Source organism: Pinus tabuliformis, chromosome 3_2 (assembly GCF_031772625.1).
Source record: "Pinus tabuliformis cultivar Carrire ecotype Pingquan chromosome 3_2, CPIR1, whole genome shotgun sequence".
NCBI lineage: Eukaryota > Viridiplantae > Streptophyta > Pinopsida > Pinales > Pinaceae > Pinus > Pinus tabuliformis.
The window spans coordinates 582,379,048-582,404,295 of NC_142302.1; the positions used below are offsets into that span (position 1 = coordinate 582,379,048).

Consider the following 25,248-nt stretch of genomic DNA (forward strand, 5'->3'; position numbering starts at 1 on the left):
ATGACGGATGCAGAGAATATTTCCTACAATGTTTTGTCATGTTTTGCAAATATCAAAACATCTGCCTGTGATCCTAGAGAGTCCACTGATGCATCATGGATTTTTATAGCTGGGCACATTGAAACAAAACCGCTACAGGGTTTAGGGGAAAGGAGAAGCCTTAATTCAGAGTTGTGGCATGACCATGCCAGGCCCCTTGTATCTCTACCTACAATTGGGAGCTGTGTGGTCTATTTTCTTCAAGGTCACAGTGAACAGGTGGTTGCCTCTACAAACAAGTAAGTGGATGCTCATATACCTAATTATACAAACCTTCCTCAACTAATCTGCCAACTTCACAATGCCACAATGCATGCCGATGTTGAGAGAGATGAAGTATATGCTCAAATGATATTGCAGCCATTGACCCTGCAAGAACAAAGGGAACTGTACTTCTTAAGCTAATCTTCATTCTCATTCTCAATACTGCCCAAGTTAAGAGTTTCAACATCACAGCTATTTTCAATAACTTCCATCCAATTTTCTAAAGGCAGATGAAACTCTTTTCCGAACATATTAATTTGAGGATCAGGAGGCCTTTGCTCAGCAGGAGGATTCCTTCTTGGCCATGGGTAATTATCACCTCTATGCTGTATGTTTAGCATCTGAATCATTATGGACCGCATGTCACTCATTTGTTTGGTATGCGCAATGTTCATTTCTTTCACTAATCGGGTTAACTCCATAACAAATTCTGCTTCTTTGACTTCTTTCCCCTTAGACTTGACTTGGATTCTTTCAAAAACCAATAATTTCTGACTTTCCTGAGGCCTTCTTATCTTTTTCCAACTCCTCCGCTGTGCTTTGGGCAATAGCTAAAGTGTTGGGATGGGCATGTCTTATCTCATATTGCGTGTCTACAGGGTAAGCCTCAAGATATTGTTCCAAAATCGTCTTGTCAGGAGGCTTGTAATCTTGAGTCATATCCCCTAATAGCTTATTAAATCTTTGGTCAATTTCTTCAGCTGTTTCATTTTCCTTTTTCTTGATAGTGTTATATTCCTTAACCAAATATTTCCCTTCCCTCTTATCTCCATACTTGTCTCTGAATGCATCAAGAAGAGATCTCAAAGAGTCGAAGGCATTGTTAGCTTTATCCTGAAACCAATCCAAAGCATCATCTTCTAGAGAAAGCACAAATAACTTCATTCGAACATCTTCATGATTATAATTAGTAGCATGAGCGTATCTCTGGATAAAGCAGTTGAACTTCTTTATGTGACTTTCAGCATTAATAGCATTGTTCCCTTGGAAAAGCGACAACTTGCTCATAGTGGATTCATTCGGCAAATCATGTGGATATCCCTGAATGTTGGTGAAGTTGCAAGGCCCGTAGAAGTCACCCATGATGTCTTGATTTATAGGATGGTTGATGAAAAGCAAATGGAGATCAAGGAGAGCTTCCTGTCCAAGAAAATTTAAACGATCTCTAGAATGTAATTTGTTTAACTGGGCTCTTAGAACCTTTTCAGGGTCGGGAGCGGGGTTAACCAAGCTACCAAGATTTCTTCTAGAGTACGTTCTTGTGAATGGATGAAAAAGTGGAGTCGCCACCCAAACAGGAAACCAACCTAAATGTCCAGGTGCTAATGGTGTGAATGAACAAGATGAGAAGATTAGTGAGAGAACAAAAGATAAGGTGATGAGAAGATGAGGAATGATGAATGATAGATGCCAAAAATGTTGTGGCGTTGACGAGACAAGGAATGTAGAAAGACAAAAAGATTGAAAGATTGAGAAATTGTTGTAAACCCTAGGAATGGAAAAATCTATCCTTGGCAACGGTGCCAAAATAAAATGTTGTTGCCCAGATTTTACAAGCACTACAACAACCCCTTAGGGTGGGTGTTGTCACTCTGATCCCCACCCACTCTTTTCTCTGTCTCCCAACAACAGGCTGTGGGGGGTAGTCCCTATGGAAATGAGGTGAAGGAAAACAAGTTGGGAACCTACTTGTTTGGGAGATGCAGATGAATGGCCTAGCTACTCGGTAGAATTTAGCAAGATTAATGATTATATTAGATTTTAAGTATGAGACCAGTGCCTTATGGAGTCACATTTCTTGCTTATTATAAATTAAAACCAAGTAACCGGATGGACACTCGCTGCTTAATGTGATAGATTATCCTATATGATATGCAATTCCTAAGAGTTAGGTGTGATGCAAGAATGTTAGTTATTTTTAGCTTAAATGCCTAGTCTAAGTTGAACCTCTCGCTTAACTGTTTTGAGAAACAGTCTTCAAGGTAGGTTGTGAAATGGAAGCCAATGGAAAGCAGGCAGTGGTCTGATTAACAATACCTCCCCCTATGTTCCACCCACCCAGTGCCTCTGACTGTAATATTCCTAATTAGGAAAAACAATGATATGCAAAGCAAAATAGTACATGCAACACAATTTCAGAAAATTGAGTTAACACCCATAACAACTCCAGAAATGTCAACCAGTTGAGCCATTTTATTAAATAATTGGAGCAAGAGTACAATGGTGTGGAAGAAGCAGTGTTTTTAAAACCGGAACCGGTGACCGAACCGGTCCACCTAATGAACCGGTTTACCGACCGGAACCGGTCTAACCGGGACTGGTTTGGTCTAAACGAACCGGTTTTAGAAAAATACATTAAATAATTATTTTTTAATGAAAAAAACTATTTTTAAGATTTAAAACCATGATTCCAAGCCAATAGAGACAAAATATGCAAAGATTGCTCATTGATATACCATGTAAAGCCTTAAAGGTGAATATATCAAAATGGCACCGAGTGCAATACATATCATCGACAAAATACATAAGCAATGAGGCTCTAAATGGCCACTAGAGTGCAAAAATAAAGCCTACAAAGTTACAAACTATGGGGCCAGTGGCCTACTACAAGACTTCAGTCTAGACTCTACATATATGATAATAGTAATACTATAATAGTGATCAACATTATCACTTGAAGTTGAAACTTCTCATGAGTCTCAGTCATCATGATCAAATTCAGTTGGTTGAGTCTCGACTCCCAAACTGTGTAGCCACAAACTTCTCTATTGGTTCAGTGACTTGAGTCTCAAACTTCTGAAGGTATTCTGCCCTAATATGCCCTATTATTTCATTTGGTGCTCCACATGGCTTTACATGGCCTCCTATCCCAGCCAAGTGTTGCTTGAACCTGTTAATACCCCCTCCTTGAATGGATTTTTGGCAATATTTGCAGATCATTTTGCCATCAATCATATCACAATGAGCCCATGCAGTATCTTCGGCTTTTGGAGGCATGATGACTCCCTGGATGGTAGATCATAGAAGTGAGAAGTTTATAACACAAAAAAAAAATTCATGGACAGCAGACTCAAATGAGGAATTATCAAGTGCAAATCCTTACCTGGAAATGCAAACTAGCTCCCTTAGCCTCCTCTTGAAGATGGCAACTCCACTGACAGCTACACACTTTCTCCAAAATAGCTCCAACTCCAACTCCAAGATGACTACTTCAGCATAAACTCCACACTCTCCAAGCTCACAAACAAACTCACAAACACTCACAAACACTCCAAATCAGTTGTGTGAGACAAATGAGAGTGAGAGGGGTCTCTTATAGCTTGGAGAGGGCCTTTTTGGAGGGAAAATACCTTTCCCTCCCCCCCAAAACCCCTAAACCACAAACTGCCTGCGCTTTTTCATAAGTTATGGTGGGCTTGCCATAAACCGGCCGGTTTAGGACGGAACCGGCTGGTTTGCTACAAACCGGCCGGTTCCGTCCTAAACCGGCCGGTTTTGACCGGTTAGGGCTAATTTTCGGTCACAAGGCAGAGTTAACCGGGTTTTTAGGCCGGTTCCGACCGGCAGGCCAGCTAACCGGCCGGTTGGACCGGTAACCGGTTTTTGTGAGCGGTTTTAAAAACTATGGGAAGAAGTGCACCTGGGCTTGCTTCAATGGCAAGCTTGACAAGGCCTAGGTGATAAAATAGAAAGCTCGGCCGAGAGAATGACTTGCTCCAATGATGTCCTACGCTGCCCCAAAAAACTGCACTTCCTGCTGGAAAGATACTGCTGTAAGCCCCACCTTCGGTGCTTAGAAAATTCAGTAAAATGAGCCCCAAGCTCCTCTCAAATAACCTACCAAAACCCAAAAAGGGTTTGGTCTAGTTCTGAGTCCTGGCGCCCGAAATTCAGCCCCAATTAGCACGTCCTCCTCTAGTAGTTGGGAAATATGGCTTGTCTGCAACCTCTCTGAAAAATCCCTCCAATCACTCCTAAAATGTTGAGTCTCACTACCCCAAAGTTCTCCTTATTTCTCATGGCAAAACCCAGCTCCAAAACACTCCCCTCAAACTCCCACGTGTGCCTAGAAAATGGTTACTGTGCAGGCCCTAGATGCACAAATTCGTACTGCCTTCAATTTAGCAACCTCCTGCCCCAAAACTCATCAATTAGTCTGATCTTCCCCTGAAGCTCCTATGCCAAATTTCTCCCAGCAAACAGTACTCGGGATACAACTGAAATGAGCCAAGCATGTTCCTCTTCTGCGTCCTCCTGGAATATGCCCTGGCTGAGTGAGAGACTGTGTGTATAGCTCTGAATCCCTCCAAACTCTCCTCCAACATGGTACAGTCTAACTTCCCTAGGGTGACACTCTTAGTCCACTGAAATATGGGTGAGCTCTCCGCTTGGAAAACTCAATGCTGAACAACAGTGTGACTCGGCTAAACAACGCGAGCAACAATAGAAAGTTTGATTGGCAAAAGACCCCAAAAATGGCTGAGCTTCTTCTATTTATAATTTGTGAGTTGCCTTTCCCCATGTGGGTCCCTCCAACAAGCTTTTCGACCCCCTTCCTTGGCAATTCGAATTCCCTCCTAGGCAAGTGCATTTTACCCATGCGTGTGGCCCCCACGCTCCACTAGCAAAAAGATTTCGGCCTCCCCTTTTTCCTAAGTCTTTCTCCAAAAATTTGTGGGTCCCATAGTCACCAAAAATGCCAAAATTGTGGAAATAAACTTAAGGTAAATTATTTTAGGAAGGGACATTACAATCCTCCCCTCCCAAATGTTGCTTGTCCCCAAGCAACTTCAACGCTGGATGCTCAAGTATGTGCTCACCCTCCCAAGTGGCATCCTCATCCGGCAAGCTCCTCCAACGTACTACGTAATCCTTGATGGTTCTACTCCTCAGCTTCCTCTCCCCGGTCTCCAAGATGGCTTCCCATTCCAGAACCAGATGGCCCTCATCATCGAGTGGAGGCAACTTTGTAGCTGCTGTCACCTGCTGCCCCAACGCCTTCTTCAGGCATGAGACATGAAAGACGTTATGGATCTTGCTCCCTGGTGGAAGCTCCAACTCATAGGCCACCTCCCCAACTCTCCTAGTCACCTTGTACGACCCATAGAAACGTGGTTGTAGCTTCTCGGCCCCCTTCTGCTTCAATGTAGACTGGCGATATGGCTGTAGCCGTAGGAAGACCAAGTCCCCCTCCTCAAACTGTCTCTCAATCCTGTGCCTATCCGCATATATCTTCTGCTGATTTTGGGCTATCAATAATTTATCCTTGAGAGCCTTGAGGATATCTTGGCTCTCTTAGATCCAATCTTTGGCCTTTGGGGCCCGACTGTCTCCAAAAACAATGTCAGCAAAAGATAAAGCATCATAACCATACAAGGCACGAAAAGGTGACATACCAAGGGAAATATTGTGGGTGGTGTTGTACCAGTACTCGCCCAAATGCAACCACCGAATCCATGCTCTCAGCTGCCCGATCATAGTTTCGTAGATAGCCTTCCAACCATTTGTTGACCCTCTTAGTTTGACAGTCTGTCTGCAGGTGGTAGCTAGTGCTAGGGGTGAGCTCAGTGCCCACTAATCTGAAAAGTTTCTGCCAGAATACCCCCATTTACCGATTGTCTCTGTCACTGAGTATGGTCTTAGGGAGTCCATGCAAGTGAAAGACCTCCTTGAAGAATAACTCGACCACCTGTGATGTTGAATACCGTGTTGGAATGTTGAAGAAATGAGCATATTTCGTCAACCGATCCACCACCACATAAATACAATCTTTGCCCTGCACTGTAGGGAGCCTCGTGATAAAATCCATGGAGATACTCTCCCATTTCCCCTCAGGGATGGGAAGTGGCTGCAACATCCCAGTGGGATGGGTCAACTCCCCCTTATTCCTCTTGCAAGCCTCACCTCTTGCACATATTTCAATACTTCCCCCTTGAGGCCTTTCCATGTGAAACACTCTCTGCTTGAGGCCTTTCCATGTGAAACACTCTTTCACTGTCATATATTTCTTCCAGAACCCCTGGTGCCTTGATAGTGGAGAGTCATGAGCTGCATGGATAATCTTCTCCCTCAACTGTGAACCCGACTCCAAAAATATGAGCCCTTTGTAGTATATGATGTTAGCCATCACCCTCTAACACTCATCAACGTGAGTACGCTCCAGAATCTCACATGCTCGCCAATCTTTGGAGTACTCCACCAACAACTACGCCTTCCAATCATGGCAAATGCTCATGAGTGAAAGTGTCGCAGGCCTCCTGGATAATGCATCTGCTACCACATTGTGTTTTCCCTTGACATACTCAATATCAAAGTTGTAGGCCTGCACCTTGCTGACCCACCTCTGCTGCCTGTCACTGAGGCCCTGCTGCCCCATAAAATGGCAAAGACTATTGTGATTAGTCTTCACCTGAAATCTGTTGCCCACCAGATACTGTCAGAATTTGGCCAACGCATGCATGATGGCCAACATCTCCTTGTCGTAAATAGAATATGACCTCTCATGCGGAAGGAGCTTCCAACTCTCAAAAGCGATGGGGTGTCCCTCTTGAGATAAAACTGCGCCAACCCCCTCACCTGATGCATCACACTCCAAGGTGAACGACTAAGTGAAATCCGGGAGTGCCAAAACTGGGCAACTACTCATCACCTCCTTGAGGCGATCAAATGTCGACTGCGCTCTATCTGTCCATGCAAAAGCCCCCTTCTTTGTCAGATCTGTGAGGGGAGCTGCTAACTGTGAGAAGCCCTTTACGAACTTCCTATAATAGGTGCATATGCCTACAAATCCCCTCAACTCAGTCACATTCCGGGGCTCTGGCCAATCCCGGATGGCCCTGATCTTCTCCTCATGCACCCTCACTCCATCTGCGCCAATGATGTGCCCCAAGTAGAGCATCTTTGTCAGTCCAAACTCACACAGACAACTTGGTGTGAAGCTGTTGCTCCTCTAAAATGCCCAACACCACCTCTAGGTGCTACAAATGCTGCTCCCACGTTCGGCTGTAAATCAAAATGTCGTCGAAGAACACCAGTACAAACTTCCGCAACTGCCCATGGAATACATGATTCATGCACGACTGAAAAGTGGCAAGTGCGTTGGTCAGCCCAAAGGGCATGACCAAAAACTCAAAATGCCCATAGTGGCACTTGAAATCCGTCTTGGGGATGTCCTGATCCCTCACCCTAATCTGGTGGTACCCTGAGCGCAAGTATCTTAGAGAAGTACTTGGCTCCTCTAAGCTCATCCATCAACTCATCAATGCATGGAATGGGGTAGTGGTTCTTCAAAGTCTTCTTGTTGAGTGCTCTATAATCAATGCACATGCGCAAAGTCCCATCCTTCTTCTTCACCAAAACAATTGATGAAGCGAAGGGACTAGAGCTCGGCCTAATGTGCCCCAATGCCAACAACTCCTTAATGGCACGCTTAATCTCATCCTTGTAGGCCTTGGAATGCCTATAAGGAGTGATGATAACTGCTTGTACCCCGGGCTCTAGCTCAATCTTGTGCTCAAATCCTTTGTCAGGTGGCTGCCTTGGTGGTATGTCCAAGATGGCCTATCTGTCGGGGTGTGTTGGGTTGGTCTGTCCCTCAACCTCTGAAATCCTTAGCTCCACTGTCCATGCAATGTTCCCGTGCCTCAAGTCAACCTCCATCCTATTCATTGAAATTGTCTGTGGAGGATATGAATGCATACCTCAAAGAACCACCTGCTTGCCATCTGACCCGGTGAACTCCATCTCCAATTTCCTCCAATTAGTGGTGACCCGGCTAAGGGAGTAGAGCGACTGGACACCCATCACCACGTTGGTATCTGGCACATCCACAACAAAAAAATGATCTGTCATTGAGTAGTTCCCCATGGTCACTTTCAAAGCGGAAACATATTGGGTACACTACATAGTCCTGTCCCTCGACACCAAAACTGAGAACCCCTCTAACTCCTTTGTAGTGGATACCTCGCCTCTGAACCATCTGGGCATCAATGAAGTTGTGTGTGGCCCCACTGTCTACCAAGACTGAGACATGCTGTCCCTACATTGTGCCTCTGATCCTAAGGGTCAAAAATTTTGGAATTCCACGCAAAGAAGTGAGGACTCCCCTAGATGTTGCAAAAGGTGCTCCCCTAGGTGGTGGTGGTCGCCTCTTTCACTGAACCTCGCTGTCTCCCCCGCATATCTCCAATTCCATATCATCCTTCTGATCGCTATTCGAGAAGACCTTGATGTAGTGGGCCTTGCCCACTGTGCAGTTGTGGCCTTGTGCCCACAACTCCCGACAAGTAAAACATAGTTTCCTCCTCTAGAGGTCTCTCCCAGTCTCCTCATCTAACTGCCCACGCTCTTGGGTTGCTCGCTGTGGTGGAGGCCTAGTGTCGTTCCCCTTCTGTGGGTAGAGAGTCCGTGATGGAATGGGTGCTCTAGTCTTGGGGATTGCCCCTTGCAAATCCCTGGCACAAGTCACAACCTCCTGCAAACTAGTGGGTCTGCAGGACTTCACTAGTCCACGCAATGGCTCAAGCAACCCCTCTATAAATGTTTACACCTTCCTGGCTTCAGACAAATCTGGCACCATGACTAAGACCCTCAAAAATTGCGATATGTAATGCTCTGGGTGGCCAACATGTTTAAGCTGGGTCAACTCCCTGAAGTGAGCCTCTGGGTCCCTCCTATCAAAATGCTTTACCACTCTCCGTGTGAAGTCCTCATAGGAGGTCACGTTGACATGCCCTACTGTGGATAAGCCATGAAACCACCAATCGTGTGCCTACCCCTCCAAGTGCAAGGTGTCCTTTTTGATGGTTTCCACCTCTGTCATCCGATTAAGCTGGAAATAGGTATCCAACTTCTCCACCCAAGCTTGAGCTGTGCACTTGGTAGATCCATCATATGTGGGAAAATACATCCTCCCAATAGTATGTTGCAGCTCTGAACTCTGTGTGCTCGGTCCCCCACTATACCTGCCCTTCTCATTCTGTTTGAGCTGGCAATAATCTCTAAAGGAAAAGGCTGCCTTGGAATCTTCCCCCATGGATTGCCACTCCCTGAAACAATCCCCCATGGGCATTTGGTCATCCGACCCACCTTGCTTACTAGGTGCTAATGGTAAAAAAGTAGGCAACGTGGTTCTGGTTGGCCCACTGAAAGCTGGTGGGTGAGTGGCTGGTGATGGGTGGTCATACTGTTGTGAGGCCCCTGAAGTCTCTCCAAATAGGAACTCACGATGGATGCTCTTGTCCCTATTCTGTTGCTTGATCTCCTCCAACATCTCCTTCTGTCCCTTAGCTAAATCATTTAGGGCCTTCAAGAGGCTATCAAATGTTGCTTCCTCCTTACTCTTTGGCTCCCCCATATTTGCTACTACTATTGCCTTCCCATGTGCCTCAGTATCAGGTGTAATCTCCAACTCCCTCTCCCTGCTTTGGTACCTTTGCCTTTGGTAAGTAACGTTCTGCCTATCCTCCTCGTTCATAGGAAAGTTCCCCCACGGCTGAGCCAAGATCGAAGCTCTGATACCACTGTAATGTTCCTAATTAGGAAAAACAATGATATGCAAAGCAAAACAATACATGCAACACAAAATTTCAAAAAATTCAGTGAACACCCATAAAAACTCCAGAAATGTCAACCAACTGAGCCATTTTATTAAATAATTGGAGCAAGAGTACAATGGTGTGGAAGGAGTGCACCTGGGCTTGCCTCAATGGCAAGCTTGACAAGACCTAGGTGATAAAATAGAAAGCCTAGATGAGAGAATGAGTTGCTCCAATGATGTCCTGTGTTGCCCCAGAAAACTACACTGTTTGCTGGAAAGATACTGCTGGAAACCCCACCTCTGGTGCTCAGAAAATTCTGTAAAATTAGCCCCAAGCTCCTCTCAAATAACCCACCAAAACCCAGAAAGGGTTTGGTCTAGTTTTGACCCCCGAAATTCGGCCCCAATTACCACGTCCTCCTCCAACAGTTGGGAAATACAGCCTGTCTGCAATCTCCTTGAAAAAGCCCTCCAATCACTCCCAAAATGCTGAGTCTCACTACCCCAAAGTTCTCCTTATTTCTCCCGGCAAAACCTAGCTCCAAAACACTCCCCTCAAACTCCCACGTGTGCTTAGAAAATGGTTATTGCACGGGCCCCGAATGCACAAATTCGTACTGCTTTCAATTGAGCAACCTCCTGCGCCAAAAGTCATCACTTAAGTTGGTCTTCCCCTGAAGCTCCTATGCCAAATTTCTCCTGGAAAACACTACCCAGAAGACAACTGAAATGAGCCAAGCGTAATCCCCTCCTGCATCCTCCTAGAATACGCATTGGCTGAGTGAGAGACTGTGTGTATAGCTCCGAATACCTCCAAACTCTCCTCCAACTTGGTACAATTTGACCTCCCTAGGGTGATACTCGTAGTCCACCGAAAGAAGGGTGAGCTCTCTGCTTGGAAAACTCGGTGTTGAACAACAGTGTGACCCAGTTAAGCAGCTCAAGCAACAATAGAAAGTTCAATTGGCAAAAGACCCAAAAAATGCCTGAGCTTCTTCTATTTATAATTTGTGAGTTTCCTTTCCCCATGTGGGTCCCTCCAACAAGCTTTTCGACCCCCTTCCTTGGCAAGTTGAATTCCCTCCTAGGCAAGTTAGTTTTACTCATTCGTGTGGCCCCCACACTCCACTAGGAAAAAGAATTTGGCCTCCTCTTTTTCCTAAGCCTTTCTCCAAAATTTTGTGAGTCCCATAGTCACAAAAGATTCCAAAATTGTGGAAATGAATTTAAGGTAAATTATTTTAGGAAGGGACATTACATTGGCGTTGCAAAGACTGTGGCTCGATGACTGCAAGGTAACTGTGTTAACCACTAAGAAGAATTGAATCCCTCAAGCTAATTGGAAAAGGGTTGCCCTAGGAGTCTATCAACCAAGCTTATGCTTGGAGGTAAAATTATTAATGCAAACTAAGTCCTAGGATGTTTGTGCAACGATTATGAGTGAAATTTATCTTGAGTTAAGATTTGTTTATGTTATTTAAGTAATTAATGTGAATTATCTTATAACAAGAGTACTTAATAGTGATGAGATAACAATCTTAAACAAGATAAATGCTCAAAGATACAAGTGCAAGTTTCAGCTAGAGATTATTCCACAAGGTGATAACAATTCAAAGAAACTAGAGCACTTATCCACCAATGATTATCAACACAAGATGTAATTCAAAGTTCTTCAAAAAATACTCTTATGCCAGTATCACAATGCCAATTAGATCTTAGATGCTCAAGTTAACTTTATTCATCAACAAGATTAGAGTTAGATTCCTAAATGTTTTCAAGTGCAAACTTAGACAATTCTTAAGACCAAGATTCCTTGTTTGGTTACTAACTGCTCCTTGTTTCTTCTCTCTAGTTGCATTCAACTTTTGCATCTCATTGTGCATAGTTAGACTTTAGTTGCATCATTGCCTTTCTCTTGAGTATCTAAGCACATTGTGTAGTTTCACTTCCTAATCTCACTGTTAGCAATATCATCTAAATTGCTTGTAGTTGTGCTCTTGCAATCTTGTAATTTTCTCTTACTCTAATTTGGTAATCTAATAAGTGAAAGAGAAATTCTAATAAGCACACATAAGTGATAAAGAGATCTTGATATCATTGCCACAATTGTTTCATTGAGTAACATTAAGGTGCTTCTCTATTTGGTTCTTGATTGACAAAGTGATATTTGACATACTGGTTATAAGTGATCTTATCTTGTTGTCATTGGAGCATTTTCTCATTGTTATCTCATTGAAGCATCTCTAATTCGCTCATCTCTTGCATTCTCATCCTAGAGTAGAATTGCATAATTAAAATTTACCTCCAAACATAAGCTTGGTTGATAGAAAGTTAGGGCACCTTTTTCATTCAATTTGAGAAGTTAGAACCCCATTCACAGTTAACACAGGTGACCTTGCAGTTCTCTTGTGGGCAATCCCTTGTAGGAACGGAGGCACTTGGGTGGTTAGAGGTCCTGGGGAGGTATCGTTAATGAGACCATAGCCTCCTTCCCCAACACTTCTCTCTACAACCTTGTTTGTGACCAGCTTCAAAATAATCGAGGAAGATGCTTCATCTAGAATAGGCATTTAACTTAAAAATAACTAAGATCTTGCATTTCATCTAGGATAGATCTTGCATATCATCCTTGCAGCATTTGTCTATCTGGTAACTTGACATATTGATCTTTGTTGTGCAAGTATTTCTCAATTCTAAGGCACTGGTCTATCACTAATATATCTCAAATAATCTAATTGTTTGTGCTTATTAATCTTACTTGCCATATAATCTAAATCAAGTTGCTAGGATATTCATCTGTATCTCCTAAACTTGTTGATTTTCAACAGGTTCCTAATCCTTTCACCTTCAGGGACTAACCCCCTTAGCCTGCTTTAGAAGATAGCTTAAACATAGTGAGTAGGGATCAGAGTGACAGCCCCTACTCTGAGCGTCGCTGCCTCGGGTGTACACTTCAGGCGACAACAAGTCTTCTTTGTTAATAGGTGCTTTGAGTTGTCAGGCGAAGGTTTCAATTCAACCAAGACATAATCTCATAAAGCTCAAACAATTGGTAGGCATATGTCTAAGTTGATCTGCAAATTTTCTTTGCATCTATCTGATGTGAATCTTGTATTGTAATTGATTTATAATATCTAAAATTTCAAATCTTTCATAATGTCTTGCAGGAATGTATGTGGCAAATCGAGCTTCGGATAAGATTACTCAACTCACTGATAATGTTTATCTCTGCCGCTCAGGCTCAGTAAGTTCCTTCTTGTGTGTTGCAATCAAAATATCTGGAATGATCTTATGTGTTTGTAGATTATTTGATACATAATTAGATTCATAGGCATTTTCTGGTGCTCATGAAACATCAATGAACCAGCCAATATGGTTGGAGGATAAGTGGAATGACAGTTGTTCTGACAATTTTATAATGCAGTTCAAGTTTTTAATATTTGGCATTGCCCCAAGTTTTTCAAAATGACTAGATGTAGAAGTGTCTGCAATGCATAGATTAATAATTTTGATTTACGTTTCTAGTTGTGGACTTAGTTATGTGATACAGTATTTGTGCCCTAACGGCAGACTTGGCAATCTCGTTATCTTTGGATATCAATGTGGGTTTGTGCGGTCTGGGAATTGTTTACCTGTTGGAGGTGTATGCTTCCAAGAGAATTACCATACCTTTAATCTAGTCTTTGTTGGTTTTCAGCCAAAGAAACCTATATATAGATCAATTCATTTATATCGCAATTTTTACCACTACAGATTATCAGTGATGTTGCTATACTTCTAAGTTCCTAATTCAAGTCAATCACTTGTGACAATTCAGGTGCTTAAGCTTCCATATCCTAATTGGCATTATAAATAGTGCCATTCCAGATTTTCTATACTTTGGTCAACTGTAAAAAAATTATTATTTGCGTTATTAACTTTTAGCTCACTGCCACTGCAGTGCAAGATTTAGATTTAGATAACGTCAATTCATTTTCAATGATAATTGACTTAATTATTTGTGCTTGAACCTTTTGATTCGCTCTCTGCTGCAGTGTATTATATTCTACTTGATTTCCATTAAAATCACCAGTTCATGGTTATACATACCAATTTACAATATTGTTCTGAAGCAGTGGTTTTGATCTTGCTAAACACTGGTTTGGAGAACTCAATATCTGATTCACAGTGCTTAGTTTATATTGATTTAGAGATAGATGACAGGAACGTGTTCAAGGAGACCACAGAACACTGAACATAGGGCAGGATAGCATTTATGAACATCAACAGCACTAGTCAAGGTTCTAACTTCTACTAATCTGACATGATTCTGCAAGTCTTTCTCAGTTATTCAGTCTGTTATATTTCATTTTATTGGTAGAATACAGTTACTCTAGAGATCAATCTTTAATATACTGTGACTTTTCTGTTTAGGATCATACAGTACCCTGATGATGCCTATAGCTCAAGTTTTACATATAGGATCACAATGGACATGATCTGTAGAGTATTTCTTATACTGCCATTCTATAAGCCTGTTGAGAAATATAGTTTGAGCAGGAGCTTCTTGCACAAGTTAGGTGTAAATGTGAGAGTAGTAGTTCGAGACAACTTCTAGTGACTAATTAAAAGTGGTGAATATATCATCTTCTGATTTCACTTAAATAAATGAAAGTGAAGGTCAAATTTTCTATATTATTCTAGTCTTAGAAATCAAATTGAAATATTCTAGAATTTTTAGAATATTAGTGAATTAGATTTGTTTTAATCTTAGCCATACTCATTGTTGAGATAAGATAATATCTAAGATTAAGGAGATTAGTTGCTAAAATATGGGAAATTAGTTGCAAGGATTGAGGAGATTAGCTATCTCTCTCAAAGCATAAAATATGATGGGAGAAGTTGAAAACACATACGAGAACCCTTGAGAGAGGTGGAGACCAAGAAAAGGAAGAGAGTGCATCTATGAGGAGAAAGTGCAGGTCCAATGTAGCAAACAGCAAGAGGGAATCTGTACAACAGCAGCATCGTACAGTTGTACAACTGTAGCTGCTGCCTTCTTCAGCAGAGCCATACTTCTATTTCAGCAGGTTACTTCGTAGTATTTTTTTATTGTACAATTGCTAAGTTACAACAGATTGTGGAAGTACCTTATAAGCTTTGCTTATTGGAATGATAAGCTGATTTGAAGGGAGAAATCAGTGTGCATGTTTGTTATTCGCTGCTGTACCGATTCCCTCTTGCTGTTTGCTACAACGGATTTGTAGTTTCTCCTGACAGATGCACTGTGCTTCTTCTCCTAGCCAGTGCCTCTCAAGTGTTCTCATGTGTGTTTTCTACTTTTGCCATTTTGTCCTGTTGTCCCCCAAAGTGTACACCCAAGGCGCAACGCTCAGAGCAGGGGCTGTCACCCTGATCACTACTCACTCCGTTCTATCTCTCTCCTAAAGAAGCTAAGGGGGGTAGTCCCTAAAGATAGATGAAAGGTAGAAAATTTGTTGAAGCAACAAGTTCTAGGAGATCAAAGCGCAAGATCACTACCTTTCTAGACAACTTGAATTATAATGAATTGACAAGTGTTTTATTAAATGAGCAAAATATAACTTAACACGATGAAGCAATTAAGAACAATGAGGCAATAATGAGATCAACAAATATATACCAGTGCCTTAACGATGCTCAATGAAATTTAAGACACTTGCAAATAAATGGATGCTCGAGTCACAATAACAATGCTGCAAGAGATGTTAGTGCAAGGTGCAAGACTGATATGCAATGCAAAATGCTTCAATGAGACAATGTAGATCAAGATGCTTCAAAAATGAAATCCACTAAAGATATGACAAATATTCCAAGATCACAATATTGATGAAGCAAAAAGAGACACTTAATGAAACAATATGTCAATAAATAACATAAGTGCCTCTTTAAAGCTAAGCCTTGCTCTTAGGTTAGTGAAGCACTGTCACACCTTTAGTTGCTTTACTTGATTATAGCACTGTTCATTTTATGAAACAATGTTTAGGAAATGGTTTTGATGATGCAAGTACAATAATTCAAGAAAATGAGATTGCTATCAGTGATTTATGAAGCAAAATGCAACGATGCAATATGAGATGTAATTAGCAAGGAGAGACAAAGGGGCAGTTAGTAACTAAACCAAAGTTATCCTTGACAAGGCACAAGAGAAAAATAAACAACAATGCCTATCTATGCCTCTTTCTTATCAAACAGCCGTCCAAAAAAAAGCCAAATAACCAACTAGAGATGCACCAGACCTTCAATATGCTACTGCCAACAATAAGACAAGCTTGACGTAAGCAATATCAGTCACCCAAAACGACAATACCAAAAGGGCAAGAATCAGATTATGGGATTCTAATAATTGTTATATGACAAATTTTTAGCGTTTATTTTGTGTTATTGATCTCTGATTGCTGCACTTCAGATCTGAGTACTTATGACAGTTTGTAATAGACCACGGTGAGGAGGAATTTAATGTTGAACCATCAGCCAGAGGTACTCAAACTAGGGGAATGCTTATCACTACAAAAAAAAAACAATGGAAACCTTGTAAGCCCGTAGATATTTTTGAATAGAGCTAGGATCTCTGAGGTTGGATATTCAGTGAAGCTATTACCTGCAAAACCACAAAATTAATTTTTAAAATACTTTTGCAAATCCATGAAAAAATCTGCTTATGGCTAAGATAAAATCGAATCACAACCTTTTCTCACAAAATCAATCAAGATTTCAGTTAAATTTTAGTTAAATGTTAAGGGAAGATTTTAATTAAGTTATAAGAGGCTGCAGTCCCAATAAATTGTGCAAACAACGAAGCAATCTTCAGGCTTTGAAGGCCTCTTGCTCTAGGTGAAAAGACAGGTGTCTAGACCCACAGCTAGACATAAATATGTCTCCAAAACAAGGTCTTCTCCAATCTGTAAAGGGAAAAGAGCTAAATCAGTGAATTTGTATGCCAAACCCCAAAAAATCCCTCAGATCTGAATTGAAATCTCTGCAAAGCAATGACAACGGCTTTCTAAAAAAGTTTAAATAAATTATATGAGCCACCAAGGAAACTTGAAAAACCCTTCTATTGATTTGAATTTCTTTGCAAAGAAAAAGAAACCAGGTTTAGAGCAGTAATTGTAAAAGGAAATCAAACCTTGCAACTACAACCAAATGCCATTTTTTTTTGTTTTTTGTCTTTTTTGTTCTGGCCCAGATTTGTTTTAATTTAGAAACAACAAATTTCAGACCTTAAACAATGATAAAAACATTCTAAGATGATGGGCATAAGCCTGTAAACAAAAGCAAGGGTTAGCCTTTATACAAGTCCCAACCAAGTGATAAAAATCCTTAGGAATTTATAAATTGGGCTTGCCAAACAACAAGGGTAAGATCAAGGCTTCAAATCCCTGTGGCTCCAAAATTTGCCACGAAATTTTTATGCCCAGATAATTTTGAATTTGGAGAGAAAACCTCCTGCAAACCCTCAAAAATTCATTGCTAAGCCTATGGCTAGGTTTCTTTGGGCCAGATGGATTCAAATAGCCCTACAACCACTTACCAAGAGCTTTAAAAAATGAAACCTGAGCCACAGATATGTAAGTACAGCCTCTAGAAAATGACTTTTCGTTAATGTACAGAGGCACAAGAGTGCTAAAAAAAAAATCTCCTCGGTCCCTTCCAAATGGCTGGACTACCTCCTTGAAATTGATAAACGATACTTGCACCCCTGCCCCAAAAGAGATCCGTACGCTCTCAGTACATGCGAGGACAAAAATGAAAGGAGATAGATGATAGACGATACGTACAAATATGTGCATACGGAAGGTTAAAGTTTAAAATATACATACAAAATTTTAAATCTTTACAAATATCAAAATAAAATATTTACAAAAAAAATAAAAATAATGACCCAAGAAATTATATATACAAGAAGGAATAATGTAATGAGTTAGCGAAATAATACAAGGTGAAAGGTCGGAATATACAGGTACAAATTAGAGAAACTATTTTGAAGTTTTGAATGTGGGACAAAAAACGAACTTTAAAAATTAAAAGTCAAATCTACCTAAAAGAAATTTAAACTACAAAAATAAAACTTAAATAATTTTGAAATCCTAAAGTTATTTACAAAAAAAAAAGAAAAGAATTTATGAACTATTAGATCTATACAAAGGATAGTGAAAATTAACTACATACAAATAAACTACAATAATCACAATGGAATAGATCAAGAGGAATATGAGTCCAACTCCATTCCCTTGATCTAGTGTTAAATAGCTCTAATTAGCAGATCTATCAGATAAGCACAATGTTTTTTTTTTTTTTGGTAAAGGAGGTGCTAGCTTGAAACCCTCATGCGTCACAAAATGAAAATCTTATGATAGACCCGAAGCTTATTTCGTTGGGCTCTTTAGAAAACATAGATCGGGAGTTGGCTGGTCTAACTGAAAACTTCCCCTAACATCCGATGATCTAACTCAAGATATCCCTGCAAAACTCGATCTAGCCATTAAAAATAGAGCGATAAAATTATAATAAAACTTAGATAAATAGAAATACCTGCTGTTACGTTCAAAATTTAAAATATTATTCAAACTCCAACAACTGAGCAAGATCCCTGTACTCAAATCACTCTTTAGAAGCTATCATCAATGGCTTTAGAAAAATTTTGCATGAAAATAAAACATCTTACAGTATTCCCATGAAGAGTAATACCAACGAAAATTAACCCCAAAGTCTTTCTTTATTATCCAAAAAAAGATTACACAAGAGCTTTTTGCTTAGCACACGACTCAGAGATCAGATGCATCAACTGACAAATGACTTCTTATTTAAAGTTAAGTCCTCAAAAGGCTAGTTCGAGTGATCCTCGTCAAAGCAATTTTGATCGTTGATGAAGATTAAAATTTCTTTTAATCTCATCCGTTGAAATATTTAAATATTTGGGGAAATTCGAAATTTTTAATTATTTTTGAGTTAATTTTTCCAAAATTTTGACTTTGACTTAGCCCTTAGGGATCAAAGGTTTAAAATTTATCAAAATAATTAATTTACCTTAGTCCTGGGACCTTTTAAAATTTAATTTTTTAGGACCGATGAATTTTTCCTTTGGAGAATTTAAATTTACCTAGGACCTAGAATTAATTAAATTTTTGGCTTAGGATTTTATTTAATTTTTGGCCAGAAAATTTAATTAATTAACTTATTAGGGGATAAATTATTTTTCCAACCCTCAAGACACTTTACATTATGATTTTCATATTTTTTACATCATAAGGGGGAAAACCCATTTGTAATAGACCCTCACAGACTACTCATTTCTACGACACAAATATAATCCAACAGACCCGACAATTTGCAATAAAATAACCTAACCAAATAGTTAGGATTATTCCCAAATCACTTTTACATAGACTTGATCTAGAACACTAGGACTCGCCTAAGATCCTAACGACAAAATCTATTCCAGCTTTGGGGTAAGACTGGAGGGGAAAACTCTGCCAACCATCTGAGAATGGATTGGTGAGACAAAAAACCTCCCAGAATGGAGATCGTCAATAAAAAGATAAGTTTACCTAGGTTGTTACATACATGACACGGGTTTGCTAAAATTATTTACATTATACACATGCAGCATGGGTTTACATAACATCTTGGAAGTCAGGCCGATGATGATAACTTGGATGACACGGACACATCGATCAGGTGTTATCCCTTCTGCGAAAAAAGGGGGTGTCCTGCTATGGGTCGTTGACACGTAGTGGTCAACATGTCCTATTCATGTTTTGAGGGAGATAACTATTCTCCTCAATCCTAGCAACTTATCTCCTTAATCCTAGCAACTACCTTATCTCAACAATGAGGTGAATGGCTAAGTTTAGAACAAATCTAATCCATTAATATTCTAAAATCTCTAGAATATGTCATTTAGACTTCTAGGAATAGAAGAAGATAGAAAATTGAAAAGCATATCATGGCCACAAGCAAGAAATAAACAGAAAGAAAATTATAAAATGCAAAAGATGGCTTGGACATTAAAATTAGCATGTGGGCAAAAAGCCAAGCATGAGCTCTACCCCTTATCATTATGGCTGTCACCCGGTTCGTAGGGCCAATTTTGCCCTATCATATCATGAAAGGAATCTTTGCATGTCCTAACCCTCGCTAGGCGATGAACTGCCCCACCTTTAAGGGGGTACCTATTGCTACACATCATTCACAAGCATACTCTAATTTCCTAGAGCTTCGAGCAATAATACAAAGAAAAATCAGGAAAATGAAAATGGTAATAAAAGAGGTGGAAAAACAAAGGCCGAGGTAACTCATGCATCCACTATTGTTCCCTTCTCACATCTGTATTCCTGGAATGTGGATTTCCTTATTATAGCTACCCCTTTGACCATGACATATTGGCCTTGAGTCTCCTTTATCCCTTTCATTCCATCATTATTCACATGCCACTTATTGATTGAAAGATGTACCATGGACCTGTCTCTCCCCTTAAGGGTTGGGAACACTTAATAGGATTGTTTATTAACCACTCCCACATAGGGAGGTAACAATATTACGTGATCAAGCCCCAACATTGGAAGGGAAACCCCGTATGAAGTGTCAATTTTCCCTTGATTAATAAGCTTGGTTCACTTAGATGCACTAACGATTAATTATATTTGATGGTGAAGATGTCGGACTGGACATTGTTTGTGATTGGTAGGTGGTTTTCATCATGGGTTGGGCAATTTAACTAGGGCCCAAGTCCACTAGAGGGGCATTATGACACCCTACAAGAGAAGCGTTGGGAGCCATGGGAATCCTACCATTTCCAAAGCATCATTCCATTCCATGGGCACCTACGACACCCCAACAATTTGCACTTTGCCTTACATTATTCATGAGATGATGCATTTGGACCATTGTGCCCTAGCCAACTTAGAAGTGATCACATGGTTTGGCAGTTGATCCGTGGCCCAGATGAGGTTTGTCTCACCCCTTGAGACATGGGAGGGCTAGCACCATCCTCAGAGCCCTCAACGTTGGAGCAAAATTAGGCTATTCTATCACCAGGAGACCCATGAGACCCATTTTGTGCCCCAAACACAAAACTGGGGTCCACAGGATGATTTGCATGGAGATCTAGTAGCTAACCCCTGGAGTTCGATTTTTGGAGCCCTCTACACTCACTTTGGCACTAGAGGATCCCAACGCATTCCCTAGAAGGGCCTATGCATGCATGATGCCAACATTTCAGCCTCTTTGTGGGCTAATTGTTGTGTTTTTACATTGGCTATGAGGTTGGCTTGTAACCTCACTTAGTATTGGCCCATTATTTTATGACTTGAGGGGCTTTTAGGCTAAAATTAGAGATCATTGGACATGTATATATTAGAGAGAGATCATTTTATCTCTCATCATCATCAAACTTGTGAATTTCAAACCTCTTAGAGAATTTGCACTTTCTTCTTGTTGGTATTTTGGAGATACTTGGATGCATTTTGTTGTTTGGACGCTGATTTTGACATTCTTTGGATCTATTTTTTTGTCTAATGGATGGATATACTATATGTTATCTCGTAAGTGCCTATTGTTGAAGATTATTATTTTGAATTGTCTAATGTATGGAATTGCTGCTTTTGGATTATGCTTGTTTGTGCCCTAATGTTAATTTATGGTATGTTCTATGCTTAGTGCAATTTACTTCGATTTCTTCTTATTAGCCACTGTTTAGAAATCGCATAAACATAAAGTAAAATGCAGATAGAACATTAATAGATCGACAGAAAACAAGCCAAGACAAGAGATACAAGATGTGGCAGCTAGCCAGGGACAAACCCCAATGCGGGAAACCTTTTGATTAATTCTTCTTTAATCTTCAATAGTTCAGCAGAGAGAAATAATAAAAATTCAGAAATATGTAATTTTATGACAGCAACAACAAACCCTAAATCAACAAAGTCAAACTTAGTCAAACAACCCCGGATTGACCTCTAGTCAACCTTGAAGAACTCGGTCTTCAACAGCAAACTTCGGCAGCCCAAAACAACCCTTGGTCAACGGTCAAAACAACAGTCAAAGATCAACAGTTTGTGGTCAGCCCTAACTAGTCAACACTGGTCAACGCAACACCCAAACAGCCTGCGCAGGTCAGCCCTTGGTCAACGCTTCACAAAACAACCTAACACTTGGTCAACGCAACCCTAGAAAAGTCAACGCTGCCCAGAAAGTCAACGCTGCCCTAAACAGAAAATGCGTCCTTCTTCTTGCACGTGTGAGAGAAGCTGCTCCTTCGCTGGCCCAATGAGATGAGGAGAGAGAAGATGAGTTGAGATGAGATGAGTGAATAATGACTCAACCTCACTTGTACTTATATGATGTGCTGGGCATGTGTGCCACACATTTAGTTGCTGGCCGACCTTGACAATTTGTCAAGTAAATACAAATAAATTCATATCTCCATAAATACTTGTCGGAATCGGATGATCGTTAGATCAATACTACACCTCTTGACGAGAGGAATCAAGGAAAATATCAGCTGCCATAAATAAGATGACCCACATGGAGTTTGGCCCTAGTTGCCAATTTTAACACCTAATTTGTTGAAAATAAATTCTAAAGGCTATGTAGTTGAGTATTGCATATGTTACTCATTCTATAACATGCAATGAATGTTCCTAGTGGAGTAATTCTTGTTATTCTCCATAAAAATCCATTAATCCATTAAGTGGGTAATTGTTGAAATTTTGATAGCTAGGGCATCAAATTTTGACCTCCTTGGAAGGGAATTAGGCTTATGTAGCACATCCTTGACCCCATATCCCCATAGGACAAGGCACTGGTCCAATCACTTGATGTTCAACCTTAAATTTTCTCCATAATTTTCTCTTCCCAAATTCATTCCTTTAAGGCTAGGGTGAAAATCTAGGGTTTGGTGCAAAATTTTATGGAGGAGGATTTTTGGTGATTTGAGAGCCTAAGCTACTTAACTTATCAATTTGGTGGGCATCCACTCAAATTTCATCCATAAAATCTCTTGCCCTAGGTGTTTCTCTAAGAGGGAAACCTTAGTTTATTTTCCCCTCAACTTGAAGACTTTCTTGAGGGTTTGATGAGCCTTTGTTTAGTTGTATATCTGTTGGACACCTAATCCTCAATGGGTTAGTGTGGAAGCCGAATAGACAAAAGGAGTCCAAGAGACCTTGGGATGTGAAACCCAACGGTCACAACATGTACTATAAATGTAAATCATCTGTTAATAAAAATTGTACTCTCATGTTTTATCTTTCCTATTTGCTATTGCCCATGTGTGTTTAACATGGTATCAGAGCAGGCGATTGCTGGTCCTGCTCCAATTTGAGCCACTTGTTTTGTGGTCTCCATATATATGTCAGTTCTGCCTTTCTCCTAATCAGAGTTGATAAGAATTGCCACCTTCTAAAGCGTTTTATTGTGTCATTAAAAAAAAACGCTCCATTAATTCATTGTCTGCCAGAAATCCGCTGCCTCTCCTACCTGACCTCTGGCACTGTATACGCTGTACCTGACACTGGCTATTTTAAGACTCTCTTTTGCGTTCCCTGACCTCTGTCACTGTGTACGTTTTTGCTGGTAACGCTATCTCAGACTGACAACGCTGTTTCATAAACGGTTGAATTCTCCATACGTTGGCTGCATTGTAATAAATGTGAGATTGTGCGCTGTCTGCATGTAAATGTCCTAGCATGCGCTGAAGATAGTTGTTTAAAGCTTGAAGATGTTGAAGCCATAGAAACCTGCGTTAAATTTAGAAACCGTTGAATGTTTCTTGTAGTCTGTCCCTGAGGAGTCAGTCTACTACCCTCTCCACAGTCGCTGCTGCAAATCTCTGACATTATCTGCGGATGGATGGCAGCTTATGCGAGAGCGTTTTTGAAACCTTATGTGCGGTCTCTCTGTCTTTGAAGAAAACATAAGGTAACGACCTCTCTTCTTTCCGGGTCTGGTGCATGGTTGTACATTGAATTGTTCCATATTCTCAAGTTCTATTTTCCGTAAGCATTTCTGCTTCTTTAGACCAACTGAGCGCTGCGAATTTTACAATCTTCAATCGTGTTATACCACGACCAACAATTTATAATAGATTTGTGCGCTACTGGTTTTATCGTCTCAACTTCGCGCAAATTTGTGATATAAACGGTTCGAGATTGTTTTTCAGTAGATTTCTTGCCCATTACGTCAGCTCAGGACGAGCAGACTGCTGCGAGTTTTATAGTGTCAAATCGGTGCGGGCTCGTGTTTGCTGTTCAACAGATTTCCTGAGGTGAAAATCCCTGAACAGTTTTGTTCAACCGCTAGCCATATGTTGAACGCTGCCCATATAAGTCTATTGAATGCTCCCACGCTGCGCTGCTGTGAACGCTGCCTTTTAACACCTTGAATGCCTCTCCTACCAGGTCACTCTTAGGCTCAGCATGGGTATCGACAGGCTTAGCGCACTTCGTTAGCCATTCCAACCGAGGGTTCTGACATCTAGGTGCTTTCTGGACCACTGAGTTTTGTCAATCGCCAGCATAAACCATTGGGTCCACTTCATCTTGCAGAAGACCAACCACAGAGAGAACTTTATTGTGCATAAGGACGGCGCACCCCGGCTCGAGCTGATCATTGTCAACAAAGGACAGAATGCCGACATAATATGCTGTCGATTAGGGTTTGAATGAAACCGTGATGCAAAATCCCTATGCCTATTAGGGTTTAATGCGACTCTGTGATCACGATTTCTCGATCTCCGAGATTCACGTATATAGGTGCTTCTAAAACTTACAGCGCTGGGGCCTTTTTGTGAACAACGTGGGATTCTTTTGACATAGGACTTCGTTCGGCCTTTTTGCGAACTGAGCGTGATTCGATTTACATAAAGGGACTTCGTTCAGCCTTTCTGTGAACTGAGCTTGCATTTTGTGAGCGGGGTAACAGTGGGAAGCCGTGCAGCAGCCTCCAGACCCTTCTGCTTATGCTGTTTTCTACCTACACGAGCAGGCGGAGCAGTCGGCTCGTATTTCTTTTCCTTCGATCACCCGGCTTACGATCGCCTGCAGAGTTTACATGGTAGAAAAAGAATCCACGGAGATACCCTAAAACGTGCTTCCGGGCAGAAGAACTATAATTGAACACATACACGGTCTCATACAGGCGTCTCAGAACTTGTGCCTCCATCAACAACAACACGAACACGGCCTTCCATGCTTGTTGACTATACTTTACCAAAGTGGAAAAGGGTTTTGCAAACGATAGTGAGTCTGAAGTTCCTGCCAAAACAACAACGATTATTCATGATATCACTTGCCACCTGTGCATGACAAACTCAAATGAAACATTGAAGCAACCCAACATGGACCATATTGCTTGGAAGGCGTGACTCAACGACTGTTAGTTTTAGC

General features: G+C 40.9%; 1 protein-coding gene across 2 annotated transcripts in view; it reads left to right on the forward strand.

Moving 5' to 3' along the window:
• The window catches only part of LOC149181897 (proteasome subunit beta type-6-like), a 271,961-nt gene that overhangs the window by 53,331 nt on the left and 193,382 nt on the right, over positions 1–25,248 (forward strand). For both annotated transcript variants that reach the window (XM_089416713.1, XM_089416714.1), the window contains exon 3: positions 13,009–13,085. In XM_089416713.1, the coding sequence (XP_089272839.1) occupies positions 13,009–13,085 (77 nt within the window). The remainder of the gene's footprint in view (positions 1–13,008; positions 13,086–25,248) is intronic.